This window comes from Hyposmocoma kahamanoa, unplaced genomic scaffold (assembly GCF_003589595.1).
Source record: "Hyposmocoma kahamanoa isolate Upper Pololo Valley unplaced genomic scaffold, ASM358959v1 68, whole genome shotgun sequence".
Classification (NCBI taxonomy): domain Eukaryota; kingdom Metazoa; phylum Arthropoda; class Insecta; order Lepidoptera; family Cosmopterigidae; genus Hyposmocoma; species Hyposmocoma kahamanoa.
This window is the reverse complement of record NW_020653856.1, coordinates 1,611,933-1,635,272: the sequence shown is the minus strand read 5'-3', so window position 1 is coordinate 1,635,272 and position 23,340 is coordinate 1,611,933. Positions and strand designations below refer to the sequence as shown.

At 35.8% G+C, this 23,340-nt stretch overlaps 1 protein-coding gene across 1 annotated transcript in view; it reads right to left on the bottom strand.

Moving 5' to 3' along the window:
* Window positions 1-23,100, bottom strand: part of LOC113232286 — a 64,905-nt gene extending 41,805 nt beyond the window's left edge. Inside the window, exons 1-2 of the mRNA XM_026466957.1 lie at window positions 22,806-23,100; window positions 1,916-2,095 (exon numbers count right to left, since the gene is read on the bottom strand). Coding sequence (XP_026322742.1) covers window positions 1,916-2,095; window positions 22,806-23,100 — 475 coding nt within the window. The remainder of the gene's footprint in view (window positions 1-1,915; window positions 2,096-22,805) is intronic.
* Window positions 23,101-23,340: the final 240 nt, after the last annotated feature.

Here is a 23,340-nt window from a genome sequence, read left to right as displayed (position 1 = left end):
ACTCGAGAGTACAGTATGGCCTTTCAAACAAAAAAGAATTTGCAAAATCGGTCCACAATTGACGGAGAAATCGGTGAACATACATAAAACATACATTTAGCCAAACATATAACCTCCTTATTTTTTGAAGTCGGTGAGAAATAGGTTCTTGTTGTACAAAGAATACTCGTTGATACAGTAAATACTAGACAACTTTTATTTATTTCCACAAATAACGACACTCTCAATTCTCTCGCACAGAATGCCGCAATTGGTTAATCGTTTTTTTACATTAACCAATCGCGGAAAATTCAAGTTTATTCAATACAAGTGTTGCCAGATTGAAATATGATGTAGTTAGTAAAGTGAAATGAAATAAAATCGAGGAAAAGTCTTGACTTTATAAAATAATATCAAAAATTCGAACCGAGTACTTTACGCCGATTATCAAATCCTTCCACCACAATGCCAAGAATTATAGTGTAAAACATCGATATGATGAGAAAAAGCAAACCCTAACTAAATTTTAAGGGTACATCATTAGCAAAACAATTGTCTGTAGGCGACACGGTTATTGACTCACCATGTAATTACAGCAAACTTCAATTTCGACGAGTAGTTGCAAACCTGCACCTGATGTCGAAATTGGATTTTGTCTCGTTCAGCTCACCGCGGTCTGACCGGTTGATAAGTTGAAAATATCTTTCGTAATTGCATTTGCATTGGTTGGTTCGTATTTCCCAAAAGGTTCCCAAAAGATCATGACCGCGACTATGTTTTCAGCTTCTCTACAACGCCGTTATTCACCTCTTATAATTAATTACACAAATGCTCTGCTTGTCCGTTTGCAGCGAGTTTGTAAGAGTTTAACGTTTTTTTTAATGTACAATCCTATAGGATGTTCGAAAGTCGTTAAATTGTGAAACAAATTGTCAGCGGTCACTAAAACGTGAAAAGGTTCCAAATGTGCAGAAAATCTCTTTTAGTTTTTGTATGCAAATTGAGTTTGCAGAAGTTTTTTCGGAATTATTTCTACCAACTCGGAAAATACATCTACAATGATGTTTACCAAATCTAAATGGATTGAAGTTGTCAGCTGTGTATTGCAGCTTTTGTGAGTTCCTTTTCGCAAGCTTTAACTTTATCGTCTATATCTTTATCATTATTATTCCAATAGATGTAACTGCGAGCAACAAGATTTACTTCTAGAATACTATTTTCTGAACGATGTTCTTCAATTATGTCTAACGACGCGCATTCTTTTGAGCAGCCATATTGTTTAGTAAATTCGCAGCTTTTGTGTCTATATCTTATTAATGAGATCTGTTTTTTTTTATTGTAATAACGTTCGTTATTTTGTGATCGCCTTTTATTTCTTTCGCTATGATTTTAAGGCACACATCTATACATACTGATCTCAATTCTGCCGTGTTATTAACTAGGAACCGAAATGAATCGTCAGCATTGAATTCTTCGAAGAACACAAGTATTTAATATCATAATATGAAATGCATTAGCAAAGTGTGCGTAATAGGTATATAACAATACCATAAAATTTAAAGTTGGTAAGCAATCAAGTGGATACAAAATTTATGTAAATAAATATGTCTCTAAGTTTATTGCACGAGCATTGTCTATTTGTGACTGAAAAACCTAGATTTCAAAACGTGAAAGTAAGACGAAAGTAGCACATCAAACATTATTTTGCTTTTCAAGTTTCTCTACAAGAATAGATGCATTTGTCTTAATTTCTTAAGTACATATTGTACGTAGATACTATAGTATGGTGTAATACGTTTAAATATTAAGGACCGCAGACGCGAAACTTGCGTCTTTTTTCGCTCTTATATAAAGATTTTTCTAACCGGCTTAATGAAATTTCGTACCGATAAGCGTGACTCCTGTATGGTGATGATGAAAATCAATCATTACTTACAGACACAGCAGACGCCTAGGCCGCGTGCGCAGTCTCCGCCGGCGGTGCCTTCACGCTGACGGCAATCATAGGCATTGAGGCAGATACCGGCGAGGGCGAAGCCATTGTACGACGAGGGCTGGCACTCGCGCTCACCACCGACAGGAAAGAAGTTGAGGACCTTGCCGATGGAGAATATACCTGAAAAAGAAAACAAAAACTGACATTTAAAATGTCTATGATCTTGCGATTTCCAAACAAAAAAAAACTCAAATCATATTTCTTTCATAGGTAAGCAAATTGTACTTCAAACCGTCAGATTGATTAAACTCTACCACTCATTCGTAATGCAGATTCCCCTGAGAAGAATGACCATGAAACTCTAGGGGTCGCTCTTTTTAAATTGAAATTTGTATACATTTATCAATTACATTATAAATATATTTCAAATATAGATCAAGACAACCTGCAAAAGCTAGACGGGACGATAGATGCTGTATCAAGAACGACTGTTGCGCTGTACGACGAAACATAGCAGCCATTTTTCTCGCAAAATTCCGCGGCTGTTATGTTACTAAAATGCGATGCATAAGATGCAACCACCTAGAATTTGACACAAATCAAAATAACTTGATTCAACAGAGAGAGTTCGCCTATTAAATATAAATCGATAAAGTTATTTTCTGCAATAAAAATGTCATATTTCATGTACTTTTCTTTTCTAACACTTTTTTCTTTGAGCCCTTGTTATATATTTAATACTGCGAACAATGCAGACATTGTCGCAAAGGTAGAACGACGGTGACAATAATTGACGATAAATTGACCTAAAAAAATTTCGGGTCTACCCCGCCTACCTTTATGCCTTTACAAAATAAATTCAACCTTTCAAAGAAATTTCAAATGCCTTCATGGAAATTTCATTAAGACGAATCCAATTGCCAGAGAATGTACTATATATTTTTTTTGTAAGTTCATTAGCAAGGTTCGTAAGGCAGTGTTTTTTCAACATTTATTATTCAACAAAAACAAGTCGAGTGCATAAGTTTTCGCGATGACTACACATGGAAAATGAAAGTCTTTTATTCGTATCCCGTCACTATATCAGCCGGAAAACATCCACTGCTGAACATAGACCCCCACCCCCAGATTTCAGACTAGCCGGTCAGACGCAACGTGCATCGGTCGGTCATCTAGTAGGGAGCCGTCCCACTTGAACGCCTTCCGGCCCGTGTCTCCATTCGAGAACCTTTCTGTTTCTGCCGTCAGTTCTACGAGCTATGTGCCCTACCCACTGCCACTTCAACTTTTTTTTTTATAATATCAAGTGACGGGACGAACAAGTCGTGCGCCTGATGGTAAGCTGCACGCCTGTCCATGACAGTTACAGTGCCACTCAGAGCTTTAAATTGCAAAGATGTGGGGCACTGCCACTGCGCCCGTCACCCTGAGACATAAGTTGACAAGTCCCATGTGCCTGTAATTTCACCAAATTTTGCTAATCCTTTGAGCTATGTCGGTAACATTCGTTCTTCTACGGATCTCCTCATTTCTGATTCGATCGCGTAGAGTAATGCCGAGCATTACTCGCTCGTCTACTCGTTGAGTAACTTTGAGCTTTTGTGAGGCCCATAGTTATCGACCACATCTCAGAGCTGTAGGTCATCTCTGGCAACAGGTACTGCTCGAAGATGTTTGTCTTCAAGGACTGCGGTATTGCGGATGAGAAGGCGTCCCGGAACTTCCCTAAAGGTACCCAACTGAGTCAGAGTTGACGATTGATCTCGTTCGCGAAGTTGGCTCTACCTAATTGGACGGTTTGTCCGATTTCGTATCTAAAATCACCTATGTCTGTTTTCCAGAATAGCTCATATGTAACTTAGAGACTTAAGCATGAAGTGCCAAATCCCCATGTAAATAAAAATGGAAAATTTTCATCGGGCGAGCATCGAAGAGTGAACATAAGCAGCTGATGATGCCTGGTGAAAGGCAAAACAAGTCTCGAGTGTCTTTTTGTAGAAGCGTTTTGTGTCTGTTTACTTTTTTATTAATTTTATGGATGGCAAAATTAACTGCATAAATTATACTCAACACAAGCGCAGCTATTTTGCATTGATTTAATCTTCACTGGCTTCGCGGGGCAACAAGATAACTTACTGGCATTTTCTTAAGCTATGTATTGTAGGTGTCACATGAAAATTTTAAAATGGTTTGAATATGTTCAATCCTCAATTCCTAACAAACATCTATGCTCCACAGTTTGTTGATATAGATAAGTACAACAGCTTATCATTTGAAATTATGACTGATTTTGACCACAAAATGTGAACGAAATAAATGAATTGAAGCATTGATCAACCGCAAAACTCAACATCGTTCAACACAATGGTCGTTCGCTTAAACAAACCGGGATGTGGTCAGGATTAGAACCGCAAATCCGAACGCCGGTCATGTGTGGAATTTAATAAAGTGTACCGATGCAGTGACCCGAAACCCAAATTACGTTTTGTTGTGGCGAGAGTGGGTTTGTGAGCAAAAACTCTTTGAAATGTTAATGATGATGTGATTAAGTAAATTTATGAACACGACGGTTCGTCTAACGAAAATAGACTAAAGAATAAAGCTATTAAATGGCGGGATGAACAAGTCGAGGGTCTGGTGGTAAACGACACTGACCGACTGCCATAACATGTATAACATAATACATCGTCAACTCCCGCCGATGACTCTCCTGAGCCGGACAGGGTATTCCCTCGCATAGACACACACGAGACAGTGTAGATTTGTTTATATCCGCTCACGCGATACATGCAGCCGTAGACGCATACCACACCTAGAGGTGCCGGTGATGATTTTATACCGATTTATCCGGATATCGAAGTTATAACAGGTAAAAGAACTAATACTAATTGCTATTTCGGTAACTATTCTAGCAAACCATAAAGTTTTTAATGCCTGGGTTTGTCATTTAAAAAAAATAAACTACTTCAAAAATACGTCGTGACAATCGTGTGTGCTATTGTTTGGGCTGGTGATTTCGGTGTTTATTTATTGAAAACATACCGTAAGTAGCGTTTTTTAAGTTTACCCTGAATATAAATGTTTACAAACTATACTTTAAGGAGTAATTTCATGGTAAACGTTAGAACCACTCAAACGGAATATTATCATATTTATCCAAGTACACCAAAAATTTCATTAGTGCTTTTTAAGTGCGGGATTTGCTGTGTTTACTGCATTTTATTTGAGATGTTTTTGTTGGTAGTACGGAGGGTATTTATTTAGCAATGCAGAATAATAATTTTTCTTTATAAAAATTTGTATTTCAACTGAATCCTTTTCTAATTTGCGAAACCAAATAGCCGCCATTTTGCGGTAGGAGGAGCGCATCACGTGAGCGGCTAAAATGCTTCTGCGTATTTGGATGAGAAAAATCCTTAGTAGTAACTTTGCAGGTTGTAGTTTTGCAGGTTGTTTCGATCGAGAGTTTCATAGAGTTTCTAAATCATTCTTCTCTGTGGAATTTGAGTTATGAATGAGTAGTAGATATTAATCAATGTGCCGGTTTCAAGTGTAATTTGTATACCTATGAAATAAACACATTTTGAATTTGAGTTTCAGCTATGATTGTCCAAAATGCCGAGTGGTTTTTTCATGATATCAACTCACAGGACAAGCAAGTCAGGTGTCTGGTGGTGAGCGACATGCCTATTATATACTATATGCAGTTGCGGTACCACTCTAAACTTTAAATCGCAAAGATCTGAAGAGCACTCCCACTACGCCTATCATCCTGGAACGTGAAGTTAGCAAGTCCAATGTTCCTGTAATTTCACCAGCAGCCTTACCCTTCAAAACTGGAACATAATAACACACAGTAAGCTCTGCTGCATACGCAGTCCGTAGAATACGTGAGCTTACCGATGTTGCTACTGCTAGACTAGTTTACTTTAGTTACTTCCATAGTATAATGTCCTACGGAATTCTCATGTGTGGTAAAGCAGCAGATATACAAACCATATTTGTGTTGCAAAAACGAGCGATTCGTTCTGTGTACCGTTTAGGTTCTCGGGTTTCTCTCAAAGAAAAGTTTAAGGAGACTGGTATCATAGTCATATCAGGCATCACAGTACATTTGCTCAAATATTTTGTAAGCGCGTAAAAATATACATAATTTCATTAAGAAAGTAGATATCCATATTAACCGTAGAACTAATTCCAAACTCACCACGATTTCGTTTTTAAGGTAAACGATTTTATGGGGAACATTGTACAATAAAATTCCGGAGTATATATATATTAAGATTATCATTTCCTAAGTTTAAAACTTACATTAAAAGTATTTTAATTGAAAAGTCATATTACAATAATAAAATAAGAATATGTTTCAGATAAAGAAGTATGGAAAGAAAACAAGAGTCTAAATTCCACACAATTATGATTCAAAGTGTATTCCACAAAATTTAAGTTTATTTGAAAAGAGTAATTCCTAGAGTGTCTTGCTCGTTCTTCTCAGGGAGGTCAGCGTAGTGAACGAGCAGTAGCTTAAAAAATTACATTTTCAAGAGTAAAAATTTTACCTATGGAATAAATGATTATTTGACTTAGACTTGAATTTGTAATGTTCACATTACCGCTTGACAGTAGAAATAGGTAGGGTGGCAGTACTTCCCTGGACGAATTCTTACACAAGGAGCCCTAGTAGTACTATCAGCGGAGTTCGTCACGTTTTCCTTCACTGTTAGCGAGAAGCATCGCTATTAAACTAAGCAAGTCCCATGTGCCTGTACCTTCATCAGCTATTAAGCACCCGTAAGTAAGGTGGCAGTACTTGTCTAAACGAACTCTCTCACAACGAACTTCACTGCGTCTAAATTAAATTTAAACAACAAATTTGTGTCCGCAAAAGTAAATTTGTAAACAGTGTGTATTTTTAGTGTTTGTTAACAAAAAAAGATGATCAAGTGTAAGTAGGTTGCAGTGAAAGTGAAAATAGATTCGACCTCGAAACGTAAGTGCTACAGTAAGAAAAAAGTGACCGCAATTATCGAAACTTAAAGGAAATGTTGCTTGTAATGAATATTATGATGTTTTACTTTTTTTTTATTTTTTATTTATTTAAGATTTACCAACGCTTGAGTACATTGTTACAATTATAGGAACTTATGCTAGCAAAAAAAAAAATTACAAACTAAATGCATCAAACAATTACAGGTAAATACCACTTGCAATTTTTACATGATGGCCAATGCAATTGACAACTTGAAACTACATCAAGTTAATAACAACAACAGTAAATAAAAAAAAATACAAGTAAAGACGCAATGAAACATTGGATTACAACAAGAACATCATAATTGTAGGAAATATTTGTTAAGTAAAAAAGTAACTACGGGGGTAAAAATGTATATTTAATTGTAATTAATTGCGAGTTATTATAATAGAGCGGATCCTGTTAGGTGAGTCATTGTGAATATCTAGTCGGTCACTATATTCATTTACCAATTTGCACAGTCTGGAGATGGGAGAATTTGAACCGAACACTGTTTTTCGAAGCGGTGGAGATAGAGGAGTTACTTTATTCCGAGGGTATCTTACTGGGACACGTATGTTAAATTTACTTAGTAATTGAGGGCACTCGATTTTATGGGTAAATATTTTGGACACGAAAGATAAATCAATCGTTATCCTCCTTTCTTCTAGGGAACTCATTCGGAAATGTCTCAATTTTACTTTAGCATGATATTCATTTATTTTTGTAAAATTACTCCTCTAGTTTGTTACGAATAGTAATACATAGATAGATTGGCATGCAAACGTTCGAGTACTGTTAGATCGAAAATGATATTGTTATTGCTCTATGTGTTATTGTTTCACATTTTCGAAGAACGTTAAGGCTATTACTGTCTCCGCACATATATCGCCTGATGGGTTTCTGTTAGGCCTGAGTGTTCCTGATTGGTACGTGGAGGAACATCTCCAGGTACGCCGCTCAAGAGAACTAATCGAAATTAATAGAGGTTAAGCTGCAGAGCCTTGAACACCGCCGTAGAGTTGCCTGCTTATCGGTATCATAAAGGATATAACACGGAGAGAGCGCGATGGAATTGCATTTGATTCCGCCTTCCCCTTTCCACCATCGGTGGACGTGAGCTGGGGTTCTATTCCACCCCTATGTTGTGGATATTCCCTAGATTCGCTTCCACATTTATACGGCGAGCGGCTAGGGAGTGGAATTCTCTGTGTGCGGACTTGTTCCCCGAACGCTATAACTTGGACCGTTTCAAGGTGAGATTGAATAGGCAGTATTTAGGTATGCATGCTACATCGTCGACCTAATCATCATTTTCCATCAAGAGACTTAATTCAAAATCACATTTTTTGTTATTTCCACTACAGTACCCTAACCAGTAACAATAACTGTCTACAATACGGCGGCGAAGCACCGTTCTATTAGACGAATAAAAAACAAAACAACATCACTTTTTTACTACTTTTTTAACGATATAACTCCCGCTCTGACTTGCAAGGTTTACCTTGTGATGGTCTACATTTTCAACTGTGAGAAAGCGTATAAAGAGACGTATTTTCTATCATGTGACCTCAGTGACATCAAGACCGTTATCATCATCCTATTTGTGAGCCAGGTTCTTGTCGACGTAGTCGTTGCTCCCCACGGTTTATAGCCATCTCCTTAAACTCATTATAGCTGCTCACTTTCGTTCTTTTTTATTTGTTTGCTGTATACAATTCTTTTTCTGTCTATCTTCCCCTCAATTATAACTCTCATAAATTCGTCATTACGTAACAAATGTCTAAACATTTTCGCCTTTTGTTCTCTATTACCTTTAAAAAATTTATCTCTTCCTTGACCCTTTTTAAAACATCTTCATTTAATAGATATCTCAACGATCATGATCAAGCCATTATACCGTCCTACTACTAAGCACGTGTCTCTTCCAAGAAGGTTTAGGCCTAATCCGCCACTATAGCCTAATACAGGTTGGTGACTTTACAAGTAGTCCAAAAGTTTTCAATTTACACGTGCAAATTTCATCGCAAAGTTTTCCTTCGCCAAAATAAGTAAGAGATATTGCTATTAAACATCAAGCTACACATTGAAGGATCTTGTTCCGTTGCTCTTGAGGTGATATTCGAACAAAAGTTTATTACTTGCCGTGCTCTTGACTGTACTCAACTTAGAAACTAAAGTCATAGATACATGCCACTACAGGGATTCGAACCGTCGACTTTGCAATTGAGAAGCAACCTACTTGGCTACCACCAGCTCAATTTTTTCTTCATATTTTATTATCAAACGTGTATGAATAGATTGAAGTCAGTGGAGTTGGAGAAAAGACATTTTAGTAGCTTTGGAATGACTTTGTAATTAACGAGATTCTGTTACTTTGTCACAAAATTTTAATTGCTGCTTCTCGTTTGGATTTATATTTTCTAATATGTTTTTTTCAGTGAAAAATAAACTACTCCGGCTTCAATTTTGCTTGTCTATAATTTTCTAAAAAAGACTAACCCGAAGCAATACAGTGTCCACATCTGCACAGGACATTTTTATTCCTTTATTCTGCTTTGCATAATGCACACTGAACAAAAATAATGGGGTCACTTTACTTCTAGCTTGTTTTCTGTTCCGGTTTGTTTAAAATGTACATACTTACATAGAATACAAAACCAAGAGAAATATAAAGTGAATTCAACATAATAGATTTAGACTGTATTAAGGAATTCAAAATCGAGTTTACCTTTGAATAAATAAAATTGGGCTCAATAGCGAACCCTGTGGAACGTCTCATTCTAAAAACTAACTTACGATAAAATTTAAAAGCTTTGTCACATAAACTCAAGATAATGATAACGCAGAAAAAAAACCTCGCAAATAAATAAAGCAAATTTTATTGGCGTTTTATGTATATAATTGTATAAATAATATTGGCCTCAGTGGAGAACCTTGTGAGACGCCTTTTTCCAAGAACTGAAGTTTGATAAAATTTTTAAAAACATAATTAAATTGTAACGTAAACACAAAAAGATTGTGAATGCGTTTAATTCTACATTGTACTCCATTAAGGCTACTAATTAACTGTTAACCCCTCTTGAACCTTAAGATGGCACGAGTAGTTTTGCCGTTTAACATCCTAAGAGCACGTTCCCGTTATGTCGTGACAATACATAGTCGTGCACTTTAAAGTGTCGTGGTTTGCATATTTCAATGAAGTTGTTCACATATAGTAAAACACGATAAACTTTTTGACGACACGACGACAGACTGCCGTAATAATGGGAAGAGCTAGAACGACAGTCATCCGATGATAAATAAAACGTCATGATAAAAATGTGACGACAGATAATCGAAGCTTCAAACGATTCTGTCGTGCGAACGACAAGGCAGCTGCCGTGAACCGATAAATTGTCGTCGCTATCTAGTGGTAACAACTAGACACGACAGTCGTCCAATGATAAAATAAACATCCACGTATCAACTACGACAGATTGTCGTAATATAGGAACAGGCTAGACGCTACAGTCGTCCAACGGTAAATAAAACGTTACGACATAATGGGAACGCGCCCTAAGTCGTCCATATAACAAATTAGTTAAAATAAACGACAATCTAATCGTAGCGGCCTTTGTTTAAAAAACGACACAGCTATTTACCTTATGCTAATTCACCCAGGTTTACATAATAAAAATAAAATCTACCTTTTTATTTATACTACTACCTGCCTTATGCCACGCGTACTTTATATCTTTAACTGTATTATGATTTTCATAAAATTAAATTAATTAAGAAAAAAGAAAAGCCTTTGACCTTTTGTCATCTCTTTCAAGTAAAGTCTGTCTCTTAGTGAAGAACATTTCTCTGGACAATTGGCCTATAGTCTAACCCCGAAACCAAATGCAAGCAATGGAACGTATAAAATGTTGGGATATTGATGATGGATATTTAGAACTTATCAAAACTTGTTTAGTTATCTTACGAGGTAGCACAAACTTGGCGATAAACTAAGGGTCGTATTCTAGATCTCAATGCTCAAGTCAGGATTGCAATGGAAACACAAGCACTGGAAATACGACCCTAATGGCAGGTACTTGAGTATGATTTCGAGTGCTTTAAACCATACTCAAATCCTGACTTGAGCATTGAGTAGAGTTCTAGAATACGACCCTAAGTAAACTAAACGCGATGAAATCGCTTTCATATGTATTTGAACACGTATTTATTATGCCGACGGTTCGACTAGGTTGCAGTGATCGTGGTCACGGGCTGACATCAATCCCGATAGGACCAATTATTTGGGAAATTTACGTTTCTAAAATGGATACAAAGCAGTTTTATTTATTTAATTAGTAGCTTTATCGTAGCCACACTATTAGAGTTCTAACATTAAGTATAGCTTCATGAATTAAGGTTCCTTTTTTATTGTTTATTTTCAAGTAAAATAACTTTCTTTACATTTATTTTACTTGTAAACAATGAAACAAAAACTTTATACTAAAGGTTATTATTATACGACTTCTACGTACTTGGATGACATTAATTAGCAGTACAGAGTACCTAATAAACAAATCTACCTCAAAAGTTTGTGGAATGACATCTATTTGCCAAGTTTTATTGAAGTCGGTTACCGGAAAGTGCGCGAAACCGGATTCATCCCCCATTTTGCCATCCTTAGAGGTGGAATATTATCTTCAAATTTAAATGGGACCTACTGAGGTACTCTCTTTCAGCAAAAAAAGAACCTTCAAAATCGGTTCAATTATCGCGTATCATACATACAAAAAAAAGCAAACAGACGAATTGAGAACCTCCACCTTTTTTGAAATCGGTTTTTTAACCGAATCCATGGTAATAACCCGTTTAGCCCTTCCAGGTTGCTAGATTTATGATATGAGAAATAAATATTGTAAATGGTAATTGTGTGCAAATGTTTATTTACAAACTACAACCCCTAGAGTTTTTCATTCATTATTCTCAGGAGAATCGGCTATAAGAATGAGTAGTAGAGTTTAAGCGGCTCTTTTGCGTAACTATGAATTAAAGATCATATTTGAATTGGAGTTGTCTAACCTTTAGCTCTCTCCAGTTCGCCGCCGCGTTGTACTTAGGCGAATATTCCATAATTTATTGTCAAATCGATTTACGTAAACAGTTATTCCGAGAAGTGAAGGAAAACGCCGTAAGATTGTATTATGGCCACATGCGATGTAATTTTGCGAATAACCTTATGCATCTTTAAAATTTATGTGCTTTCAATAGAGGTTAGTGAAATGCGCTTTAACCATTTTTAAAGTCATTCGAAAGAAAAAAATATATTTATAACCTACAGGCTTACAATAATAACGCATAGAATGATAGTATCATATCAAACGAACTGTCACAAGTGAGGCAAAAATCAAATTCATGTAGGTTAGTTTTAGTAGTAGGTTAATTTTCGGTTTTAGTGAATATTTATATAAAAATACAAGTTGAAACGCGTTACTTTCTTGTGAAATGTGATGTTAGTATCTATTTTATGTTTGTCTGACGTATTTTTACACTCATTTACCGCACAATTCGTCATTTTTAGCTAAAATTCTTGATCTGTTCGCGGTGCAAGTTGACCTTGAGCACCGAAGGCCCGCCCGCTCGTGTAGGCCCATTGGGCGCGCTTCAATTTGCCTCACTTAGCGTGTGCGGACTAGGTTTCTATGCGTTATTATTCTAAGCCTACAGGTATATATACAATTTAACGTATGTATTTCTTTGTTAAAAGCGATGGTAGGTCAGTGGGAAAACGGCTGCCTAATTCGAAGGTCGACGAATGAAAACCCAGTAGCGGCATCTACTTTTGACTTTAATTTCTATGTTACATAAATTTTTTTATAATATCAAATAACGGGACGAACAAGTCGTGCGCCTGATGTAAGCTATGTGCCCGTCCATAACAGTTGTAGTAAGTTGTACATATTATGCGACGGCAAGTAAACACACAGGTGCTCCTATATTGCTAATTAATTATCTTAGAGAAAACACAACCTATTGTCTGAGCTCTTCTATTGAGTAGTGATGGGCAGAGTACTTAGTACCTGCATAAAATTATCGATGTTAAACAGTTTATCATTAGTACAAATTGAGATCGATCGATTATTCGCCGTATCGATGCTACTAAAATTACTTATTTTTTGGAGAAGTTTTTTTTTTATAATATCAAATGACGGGACGAACAAGTCGTGCGCCTAATGGTAAGCTACACGCCTGGCCATAATAGTATCAGTGCCACTCAAAGCATTAAATCGTAAAGATTTGAGGGGCACTGCCACTGCCCTCGTCACCCTGAAGCATAGTTGATAAATTCCATGTGCCTACAGGCACAATTTTTTTATTTCACCAAAATTGTCACTCTTAATTAAGAAACTTTCCTGGATGGGTACTCCTACAACCCTTCATGTTTCAAGTACAAAGAAGCACTGTCTGTAAATTGCAGTGCAACGGATCGATTTGTAGCATTAACAGCACAATTGTATAGTCTATTATGGTTCAATGACTTGTTTATTATTAATTAAAAAAGACAGTTCATTATAAACTAGGGAATTACCTGTACTATGAACACCAGAGCAATAAATTTTACTACCAGAACCGATTTAGAAATATTCATTTCCAAAATTTGTCCTACCGACAACCGAACACGAGTTGGTTTAGTCAAATTATACTTTTGATGTTGTGAAAAGTGTCGATATTGCTTCTATATTTAAACTATATACAACACTAGTCGTAAGCTTTGTTGAGATAAGGACCTGTTCATAGCTACTAGAATATTGTTTCTCGGATAGTAACATTAAAATTACATAATTGCGTGTAAAGTCTGCCATCTTACTGAAGTTAAAATTAATGGTACCTTAAAAGTATGTTATTAAGTAATAAATTTAAAAGAGATATAAAAAATACTCAAAATGAAACAAATTGAAATGAGATTTTTGAGAGGTTTCATGAGTTTTATAATGAGAAAACAGTTAATAGGTTTCATTTCTAAGTTACGTACAGAAGCCGTTACTTACATGTGAAAGTGAGTAGGTAATATTATATTAAGTTCCTCTCTCAAATTGTTAAATCTTGCAGTGCCCTAACGGGGTCCATATGAACACATGTATTTAAGTTAAGACCTTTTCTAACATATGGTGGCAATGAATAAATGAATATGAATACGAATATGAATATGAATACATTGTTTTTTAATAGGGATCAATGTTTTTATAAACGTAGTAGATTATTCCACCACTTACTGCGAAACGAAAGCTATTCCAAGCTGTCTCTGTACAGAATTAAAGGTGGGAAAGTTAATAACTGAAAACACAAGTACCGTATAGATCTGACAGTTGCACTCAATGATATTATATGGCACTATGTTACAGATCACTCCAGCTACCTTTTTTTTTATGACATCAAGTAGCGGAACGAACAAGCCGTACGCCTGGTAATGGTGTTCATAACAGTAGGAGAGCCACTCAGAGCTTTAAAACACAAAGATCTGAAGGGCACTGCCACTACGCCCGTCACCCTGAGACATAAGTTGGTAAATCAAATGGGCCTGTAATTTCACCAGCTCCCTGAGGGCCCAGTTACACGAGGAGAAAGTTTTCGCGCGGCCGCCGCGCGGCGACCACCCAGTTACCACGCCTTCATGTACATTAACGGGGAATCTGAATTCTATTTACTAGGAAACAACATTTATACTCCTCTGTATAATACAACGGCGCGGCCACCGCCCGGCTGATAGACCAAACTCAAGCCAGACTCACCCGGGACGCTCATTTAAGTAAAAGCTAAGTGAATAGAGCTTATTTTGCCATGATAGGAGGTACGCAACCCAAAACGCTCGGCCACACCCCAGACGCTCCATACAACGGTCGAAAGTTATTTGCCTACTACTACTACATACAGCAAGGCGCTATCTGCACACTGCAAATGTGTGCGTGAAATGGTAGAGTTAACCATCACTTACGTGGTCAGAGCGGCAACATAGCGAAAATTCTTAAGTCAATCTGTTATCTTCAATTCTATTAATAGAATCCTATTAATTACACATGTTCATTAGGTACTTATATCGATATAATATTATGTTTTTCATTAATGCACTAACTAGAATAATATTGAAGATTTATTTCAAAATATATAAAAAGCACTTAAAATGTATTTTGAACTGTCGTCTCATTTTTATTTATCGTCAGACGACTGTCGTTCTAGCTTTTCCCACTTTTACGGCAGTCTGTCGTCGTAACGTCAAAAAAGTCGTGAACGACAGATAATCGTGTAGTTCTATGTGGTAACAACTTTATTTAAATATAATAATACAACCCACGACACTTAAAACTGGTGACTGTCTGTCGCCAAGACATAATGGGAACGCAACCTAACCTAAATCGAAAAAAAGAATTCGTAAATTCCTATTTTTTAATTAATTGCGGTAAACAAATTTGATTCAAAGGTCATTGACTTGCACGGGACTTGCAAACTTTAAATGCGCAGACCGACAGAGGTAGATCAGTCGACCTTGCTTCCTGTACTGCGTCTACTTTTTTTTGGTTTTTGGTTTGGTTTGTAAACAAGAGTTAGTAGTGTAAAAAAAAACCGCTACCAGGTTCACCAGAACCTGCATGATAATCCAAGTGCAAGTACAAGTGCGTGTCTATTCTTATGGCATGATGTGAAACGTTTAGTTTACGCGGAGGATACGAAGTTTCAGCTTTCAAAGTTGTGGAGTCTAATGTTGAAACAAAACTCACGTGCGAATCTCTGCATACTCGTAGCTGTGGAGCTAGGTACTTCTAGCAATACTTTCATGTAACCTAAAGTTGGTAAATACCAAATCTAAGTTACAAAAGAACTTCTTTCAGTCAACTTTTCTAATTAATGTAAATAAATAGTAAATTATAACAATACTAGTACATAATCTTAATTTAAAAAATAAGTAAATAAGCGATCGAGAAAGATTACGTATCGCTCGGTGAAGCGGGTGGCGGGGTCACTTGCGTGGTGCATATGAGTTGGGACAATTTTGCAAAACTTGTCTAAATGCAATTAGCCAGAATATTGAACAGAATAATTTTTTAAATGACATTGTTTTTATTATTGTGTTGTGGTAGTCTAATTCACATTATGTAACTAGACGGTTGCGTGCTTTTTCATATTATACACGAAACATGTTTGTACGGGCACTGTCTCTTGTAACATCTTCTGTTATACCATGCTTTAAGCAAATAAACGAATTATTATTATTATTAAATTATTTTATAAGGAGCTCTACTGGTACAAAAAAACTGCACGAAAGGAGCTGGGACGCACCATACCTTTTCTGTACGCCTGGTACACCCTGGGCAACAATCGACGAGTACCATACGCCTATTGGCGAATTCTTTCACAATAACGGCAAGCATTACTTTGTATACCATAGATATGATATAAAGAAGCCTTCAACTTAGTTATGTTCATTACTTAAGAGTCTGTACAACCTCAAATGGCTTTGGTTGATTCAGAATAACAGTGAGTTTTGAATCAATAATCACTTTAGAAAAAATATACAGTTAAATTAAGGATTTACACTGATTACTATACGGTGTGAAAATACGGTTCCTAAAAATCTTCACGATAGAAAAAAAAGATAAACTTTACTACCTCGAAATTTTATAAGATAACCGCTGTATTCAATATTTTTTTTTATATCAAGTGAACTAAATAGAAGACGAATACTATGCTATATACATTACATTTCGTTTGTAAAAAATTAATTCTAAAATAAAGCCAGTGTCCCTGCAGCTTAACCCTAGCAAAATGAACACTTATATACTTAATATTCCATTTAAACAAAAAATCAAAATTACTTGTTTCAATTTCTTTTAAAGACTTAAACAAAAGTTGTTCAAATAGAACAATACATTGTCTAGAAACGTCTTTAAATTTTCTTGCCACTTATTTTCCATGAATCGACAGTTTTCTGAAGGGGATGCAAAGTCATAGAACCCTTACCTCAACAAAGGAGTGCCACTATAAAAGCCCGTAATAATAAACAGTCCGGTGACGGTGATATCCTCGTGTGAATTGAATACAATGAATTAAAGGTGCGCGTTTAAAGGTAATGCACTTTAAAAAGTTAGCTTAAGCGTAACTGATTTAATTTTTTACGTGTCTAAGTTTCAAGTCCTGCCATCTATGTTTCCTAAATAAATTAATTCGTCAATGTGAAAAATAATGTTATAAAAAAAACTAAAACTCGTGTTTTGGAAAAAACTTACTTATCTTGTAACATTTTGTGACTTCAGTAGAAGTAGGATTGTTTTTTTTTTATAATATCAAGTGACGGGACGTACGAGTTGTGCGCCTGGTGGTGAGCTACACACCTGTCCATAACAGTTGTAGTGCCACTCAACAGAGCTTTAAATCGCAAAGAACTCTTTCACAAGGAGCTCTACTGCTGCAATAGTTTTGTACGTTTGTTACGCGATTATTCTGGTATTTGTAAACCGATTTTGATGATTCTTTTTTGTTGGAAAGATGATACACCAGTATTGGTCCCACTTAAATTTGATGAAAATATTCCACCTGTAAGAATGTCAAACTGGGAGATGAAATCGGTCGCGTACTTTCCGGTAACCGATTTCAACAAGACTTGGCAAATAGATGTAATTCCAGGTACTTTTGAAGTCGGTTTTTTTTTATAAAAAAGTTCTTCTAAACAATCAACAACAACAGCTTTAAACTAGTGTAAAGCGTTTTTTTAAGTGCCTACTTGGCCGAACGGTTACCATGCCATGCAGAGGTCCCAGGTTCGATCCCCGGGCCGGGAGAAATATTTATCTCTTTCATGATGTTGGGTGTAATTTGTGGTTGTCTATGTGTATGTCCATGGCACCCAACACAAAATTTCCCTAGTGCGTCAACTCTAGTCTTAATATAGTCGGTAGGGCGGTATGACAAAGAACAATTTTTGTTTGCAATACACAAAAAGCATTAGTTTTTTTAACTTAGTAGTATATGTAGGCATAATAATTGTAAACGGAACCATCAGCAGTTAATAAAGCAGTAAGTGTACCAGGAGAACAAGGGCGTTGGAACCTGTCCGCATAATCACTCGCCAGGAATGTCGCTTGCCATAATGAGCTCCTGTCTTAACAGATACGGACGTAAGAAGGGGCCCTGGTATAAAAAGACAGGACGCTAATATCGTCTCTATTAAATTAATGCAAGATTAAGATCTATGTACACGTTTCTGTTGCCTTTGTGTGAATTTGATTAACGTTCTACTATATTCAATTCTTTAACGATTAAGGCGCTGCACGCTGCTTGAAATTATCTTGCTTCTGTACCTAGATGTATGGAAAAAGATAGTATGAAATAATAACATTTGAAAAACATCGAACTGTGCTGTACGATCTTAATACCGTTGCCCATATACCAAGAAAAAATACTTATGACAAAGATTTTATGTAAAAAAATCGGAAAAAAAAACAAAATGGTGAATGGTGGGTTACAGTTTTTACATGAACTAATTTATAGTTTAAGTTTAAAGCAATTTGAATTTTGTTAATTATTATATATATGTTATAATTTTAAGCTGATGGCTGTAGCAAATGCTCAATATTTTTTTTTAGCATTGGCTATAAAGCCATCGGTTTAAAATGGTAACAAGTAATTAAAAAAATTCAAAAGAATATACTTATAATAATAATGAAACAATAAAACTACAAACACTGTGTCTTCAAATACCCGCCATTTTTTTTCATTGTTCAGGAAATACATTAAAAAATATATATGTTCAAATAGGGATTTGTTATTTAAAATTCGAAAACTGCGCCACACATTTCATTTACCAATAAATTTGTTCAAATGTTAAATTTTATAAAACTTTTCCTCAAACCTTAGTACTTTCGGTAACGTGTTCCGAGTTTTTGGCACCATTACAAAAATACTTGTTATGCATGAAAGTGGTTTTACAGGATTTAAAACAAGTTGGTCGTTATCGTCTTGGCTTTAAAACATGTATGTACAATGTATAATATATCAGGCATTCGGACAAACATACCATAGTAGACTAAGAACAATTTTGGCAGTTTTGTACAGCCTATTCGCTGTTGGCAAAATGTACAGTGCAATATGGTTTTTACTATACCAAGTGACGGGAATAGCAATTTCTGCACCTGGTGGTAAGCAAGGCTTGTCTTTAGCAGTTGCAGTGCCATTCAGAGCTTTTAATCGCAAAAACCTGAGGAACACTGCTACTGAACATTACATCCTGGGGTGGAGCCACTAAGTCTGCGATGATGGAATTGGAAAGAGCACAGAGAGTGTTGCTGAAAGTGTGCTTGTTTAAGCCGCGAAGATTTCCAACGACGCAACTTTATCACGATGCAGATGTTCTCTCTGTTCGTCAAATCTATATTCTGCACACGGTACTTCGACAACACTCTAATATACGTATTGATAATTAGATTAGAGTATCCACGGCTAGAAGATCCTATGCAGTATGTAAGACAAATAAGGTTTGTACTTCCTTTGCTTCGAGGTTTTATCATTATCATCAATATAAATAAAAAATTTAATATAGTAAATGCATGTAAAATCGCAAACAAAAATAAAATAGCTAAATAGCTTAAGGTACAGAATTACGACGAAACCGAAAGAGTACTTGAAATATTAACATAGTTATAAAATATGTACTACCTAATAACTTGTCTCGCGCCCGGGCAAGCAAACACACACACACACACACACACACGCACACGCACACACACACACACACACACACCCCAGACATGCATTTTGTTAATTGTTAAGTGCTTACGTTTCAAGTCACAATTATTTCCGTGGTGGGGGGGCCTGGAAGCTATAGCACAGGTTTCGACCTAGTTTAGATTCCAGCTTCCTCACAAACTATAATTAACTATACAACTAGTACTTATTAATATATGTAACAAGAATTTTGTAGTTTGTGATGGTACTAATAAACTATTTTCATTTTCATTTTTCATTACTGCACCCATCACCCTGAGACACGAAGTTGACAAATCAACTCTAATTATTTATTTTTAAAAAATCGAACACTCCCGTGCCAGACGCTATACCAACTAAGCCACGGAACGAACCAGCGGATCTCACGAATGTGCTTGTTGTCGTATCTTTGCATTTGGATTTTTCAACGGCTTTTTAGCCGTAACTAAAGAAATCTATGAAAGTATTTCGTCACCCAGTTAGATACCTTTACAGCTACCAGCCCCGGCTAGAGATGTCGCTATTCATTGTATTTAAATTTTTATTGAATTGATATTCAATTATTTTTATGTGAAATTACTACACTTGTTTGTTATGATTATTAATGCAAAGATAAAATAACAAACTAGTGTAGTAATTTCACATAAAAAATAATGACGCAATGATGTTCACATTACTGCGTGGCGGCAGAAATAATTATGGTGGCAGTACTACTACTTTTTAGGTAGATAACATTGACTTACAAATAAATGGACGACGGATCTAATACAAAAACCACGAAAAAAATGTCCCAAGTCAACCTATTTAAACGTAGTGACATGTAAAGGAATATGAAAAAGCTAAAACGTTGAATTTAAATTGTAATGTCATCGCAGTACTGTCTAATTTTGCTTGCTTCGCTGTCAGTCGAACAAACGAAGACTAAAGCGTGAATGACGCTCTGTATACGATTTTAACACCCTATAAGTTCGGACACTTTTTAGCGCGGACCCGACGTCCATATAATTGTAAGTCAATGGTAGATAAATAATGCTTTTATTATTATTATGACAAAGATTTTTCTTGAACTCGACTCAAGATCGGATATCGGAACCATGTCCGGGCCTAAGTCAAGTATTCTGGGTTCGGTTGTGTTATTCTAATGGGATGAGAGTGAGTGGTGATTTCGTGTAGAATTAGTTGTATCAGGTGTATTTTGGAGTGACCTCATGTTAAAGAAGCGTCGGACTATCGAGCAAGTCTCTATAATAATAATAAATAATACAATTCAAAAAAAAAATCTGTTGCCTCTTTTAAATTAGCCTATAAGAAGTTTTTATTATCAACTCAATTATAATCTCATTACATAAGGTAGTCGTGCATTGCTTGCAAAGTTCTTAAAAAGTGATCAGAGCCAATTTGTACAATGTGTTAACACTATTCACCTCACTTACACTACATATACTCACCTCACTTACACTACGTATACTCACCTCACTTACACTACATTATAATCACATTTTTGGTATTTATTTCATTTTTATTATTATGTATCTATGTTAGGATTAGTTTATGGTTTTGTTTAATATTTTAAGTTTTGATTATATTTGTAATTAAGTTTTATACCAGCTAATCTTTATATTTCTTTTTGTTTTATTTTTATCTTACTTTTTTGTCCATATATGGCGCCACTGAAAACCAGCGTAATGAGGCGTTCTTCAACGTCTCATTACAAAAAGCTGAGTGGTGACCGTTTTGGTAACATATAATGTATTTGTTTTGTATTATTTATTGTAAAATGTTGCCAAATAATTTATTTTCCTTTCTTTCTTTCTTTCTTCAATTGACTTTTGCAGAAATATGTAGGTTTTAGGGCGCAGATCTATCATTTTTAAGGCTTTTCGGTATGATACCAGTTGACTAAATTATAATGGAGACTATCTTAATAGTTTCTTGGTGCCACATTTGTTTGATTTCGTCTGCTGAAGGTATGTATTTTTGTATTTTTTAACTGTGTTTCTGTTTTAGATTGCTTGTATTGGGAACGGCAATATCTATGAGGTAGATGGTGTTTGTAGATTTGACAGTTAGTGTTATGTCAGGTCTGTTGCTGAAGATAGTGCGGTCGTTGATGATATCTCGATGTCAATAGAGTTTTACTTTATTATTTGCCAGCATATTTTTCGGTTTATATTTGGAGTAGGGTGTATGTATTTCTGTCAGACTATGTTTGAGTGCAAGTTGTTGGTGAATGTATTTGGCAACATTGTCATGGCGGTGTGTGTAATATTTGATGGCGAGTACGCTGCAACCTCATTTGTCTGTTTCTATTGACTCTATTAGGATGTATTTGGATATAATTGTTATTATTATTACGGCCACACGCAAAATAGGCCCTTGACGTCGAGTTGCTTACACCAACCCGTTGCACCAAGTAGGGGAAACCAGGGCAGAATGAGCCCCCTAATGTTTAACATACAATTAAGATCTCTATGAAGGAAAACAACAGAAATCAAGTCATGGAATCATATATTAATTGTTTTAGGAACATAATAATTGCACAATCATTAGGAACAAATAGTAATATCACTTAAAAAAAAATGTTATAAAAAAAAGTGGAAATTTCCCGTTCTACCCCATACCACGGGGGAGAATGAGCCACCAAATAACGAAAGATAAAATGAGTTCTACTCGAGATAAACTTCGTAGATTAATTTAAAGTTACCATTATCACCTTCTAAGCTGATAATGATATTACATGAAGCATTTTTTTTAACTGGACCATCCTTTTATAAAAATCATATTACAGGCCTTTCTATATAGATATTTGGTTTCTAAGTCTCTTATTTTATAACAGGTATGAAGATAAAAATCTTAATTTTGGTTTTTCAAGAACATAACCATATCACAATGTAATAAAAATAATAATAACAATCACTTAAAAAAATTTGGCTTAAAAAAGTGGATAATTCCCATCCTGCCCCATACGTCTGGGGCCCACCAAAATCGAGTGATTCACTAGATAGATAGGGTTTTACTGGTCACAAAATTCGCAGATAAGCACTGAATCATCGTCATCACTGTCTAAGCCAGCACAAGACATATGGGCCCATTTCTTGCAACTTTGACAAGAGCACCATCCTTCTATAGACTTTGAATATCTTTCATTACAGTAAAGGCATTTGGTGTCTTCATCTTCTTTTCCGTCATCGGAGCTTTCTAAGGATAATTCTTTCTTTTTACTGCTTTTACCCTTAGCACTTTTAGCAGCTTTCTTTTTCGTATCTTTACTTCTATCGCTTAACACTTTCTTAGTTATTCTATCCACTTTCGCTTTTTTTACATTTTCAGCCTTCCTAAGTGCTTCTTCCAACTCTAATTTATACGGAGATGCTGTCAGAATTGAAGTCTTGCCTCTCTTTCTAGTGACTCTTTTTTTTCCTGCTGGCACTTTGGGGCATGGCATGATATCTTTCGGAGAAGCATGAATAAACGAACTAGAAACGCTTTTTCTTACTGGACTATCAGGCATCCATGAACAACCTGCTCTTGGTTCATTTTCAGATTCATTTTGAGAGCGCAAATTCGTTATATCTTGGAGGATCCCATCACCACTCTCTGGGACATGATCAGGTGGTTGTTTTTGTGATGACACAGTTTCGGCAGATATTAATAATAAGAGTAAGGAATAAGATGCATAAGGTCA